This window comes from Echinops telfairi, unplaced genomic scaffold (genome assembly GCF_000313985.2).
Source record: "Echinops telfairi isolate 266 unplaced genomic scaffold, ASM31398v2 ScPeMD7_7420;HRSCAF=8458, whole genome shotgun sequence".
Classification (NCBI taxonomy): Eukaryota; Metazoa; Chordata; class Mammalia; order Afrosoricida; family Tenrecidae; genus Echinops; species Echinops telfairi.
Window position 1 is genome coordinate 20,557,572 of NW_022111320.1, and position 1,678 is coordinate 20,559,249.

Here is a 1,678-nt window from a genome sequence, read left to right on the forward strand (position 1 = left end):
AATGAGCTGACACCAAGGGCTCAAGTGGAAAGCGGGTGTTGTGAGAATGATGAAGTCAACATATGTACTAATGTGCTGGACACAAATGATGTATGTACAGATTGTGATGAGTTGTATGAGCCCCTAATAAAATGATTATTTTTTTAAAAGGAGTGCAATAGATGAAAAATGGCCAATAAGTGAAAAATGATCAATCTATTTATTAGGCATGAGACATGCAAATTCAAATTATAAAAAACTAGTACACATTTTTATAAACTGTTTGTGGTAAGGTAAATTTGTACAACCACTTCAGAAAACAGTCAGCATTATCTTCTATAATTGAAACTATGTATAAGCTTTTCCCCAATTATACTACTCCTTAGTATTTATCAAAAGAAGTGCAGACATTTGTGTGCCAAAAGATATGTACACAAATGTTCACAGTAGTATAATTCAAAACAGTTATGAAACAACCCCTGGAGCCCTGGTGGCAGTGGGTGAGGCCCTGGGTTGGTTACAACCCTGTCCAATGTGAAAAACCACCCTGTCCAAAGAAAGATGAGTCTGCTCCTGTGAAGATTTAGTCTCAAAAGCCCTGTAGAAGGTAGCTATGAGTCAAAATTGGCTCAAAAGCAGTGGGTTTGGCTTTTGGTGTAACAAGACACCTGTTTACATTTAAAACGCATACTTACGTGGAAAATTATAAAGAAAATGAAGTCAATACAGTAAAGGATGGTGGTCATATTTTGAAGAGAGGGGGAGGAGGGAGCACTATCGTATTGACAATGTTCTTTCTCTTGACCTTGGGCATCGGTTCACTAGATTTACTTTGAAATAATTCATTGATTTGAAAATGTATGCTTTATCCACTTTCCCATACCTATGTTATACGTCACAGGGCAAATATCTAATCTCAATGTCAGTTGTTAGTTGCACAGTACCACTTCCTTTACTCCTGAGTTTCCATTTACTAGATTGAAAATACAGGGCTTTTTCCTATACGATGCTAGGTTAAACACACAAATTTATTGTTAGCAGGTTATAAAACTTGATAAACTAAGTGCAGAGTATTTATCCTCTCAATATAAGGTTCTTAAAACACACACACACACACACTTTACAGAACCATAACTACTATTTGAAAAAAAAATGTTAATAAAAACAATACCTAGGAATTAAATTATTGATCTGTAAAAACAATCTCCTATTGTATTATCAATTATCACATTTTAGAATAATGAATACTTATTAGAGAAACTCCAATCTCACCTCTGTATCAGGTGTGCCATCATCAAGCTGCTCTGTAATTGAAGATGCCCTGCTTCGACTTCTTGTTGGTGTTGAAGAATTGGAGGATGCCTGGATTTTAAAATAATTGCACAAATTAGAAAGACTACATTGACTATTTCATTTGGGTCCTTCTCTCAGTCCAAGTCCAAAGATATAAAAAAGGAAAGAGCAAACATATGAGAAGAAGAAATAGATAACTAAAATATAATCAACCAACCAGGCTATCTACTGAATCCCTGGGCTGCCTCTGCGACAAACTACAACTATGATTTTAGCTAACAATTACTTTGTGAGGGCAGTGTGGTCTTAACTATAAAATAAGGTTGTTACGTTTAATGTTAAGATGAAAACATTAAGGATAATGGCACTGGGTGAGGGATATATGGAATCTATTTTAACCATCTTT

General features: G+C 35.1%; 1 protein-coding gene across 6 annotated transcripts in view; it reads right to left on the reverse strand.

Annotated features, from left to right (window-relative positions):
• The window catches only part of GOLGA4 (golgin A4), a 136,023-nt gene that overhangs the window by 111,256 nt on the left and 23,089 nt on the right, over window positions 1-1,678 (reverse strand). For all 6 annotated transcript variants that reach the window (XM_045297510.1, XM_045297509.1, XM_045297507.1 and 3 more), the window contains exon 2: window positions 1,252-1,341. In XM_045297510.1, the coding sequence (XP_045153445.1) occupies window positions 1,252-1,341 (90 nt within the window). The remainder of the gene's footprint in view (window positions 1-1,251; window positions 1,342-1,678) is intronic.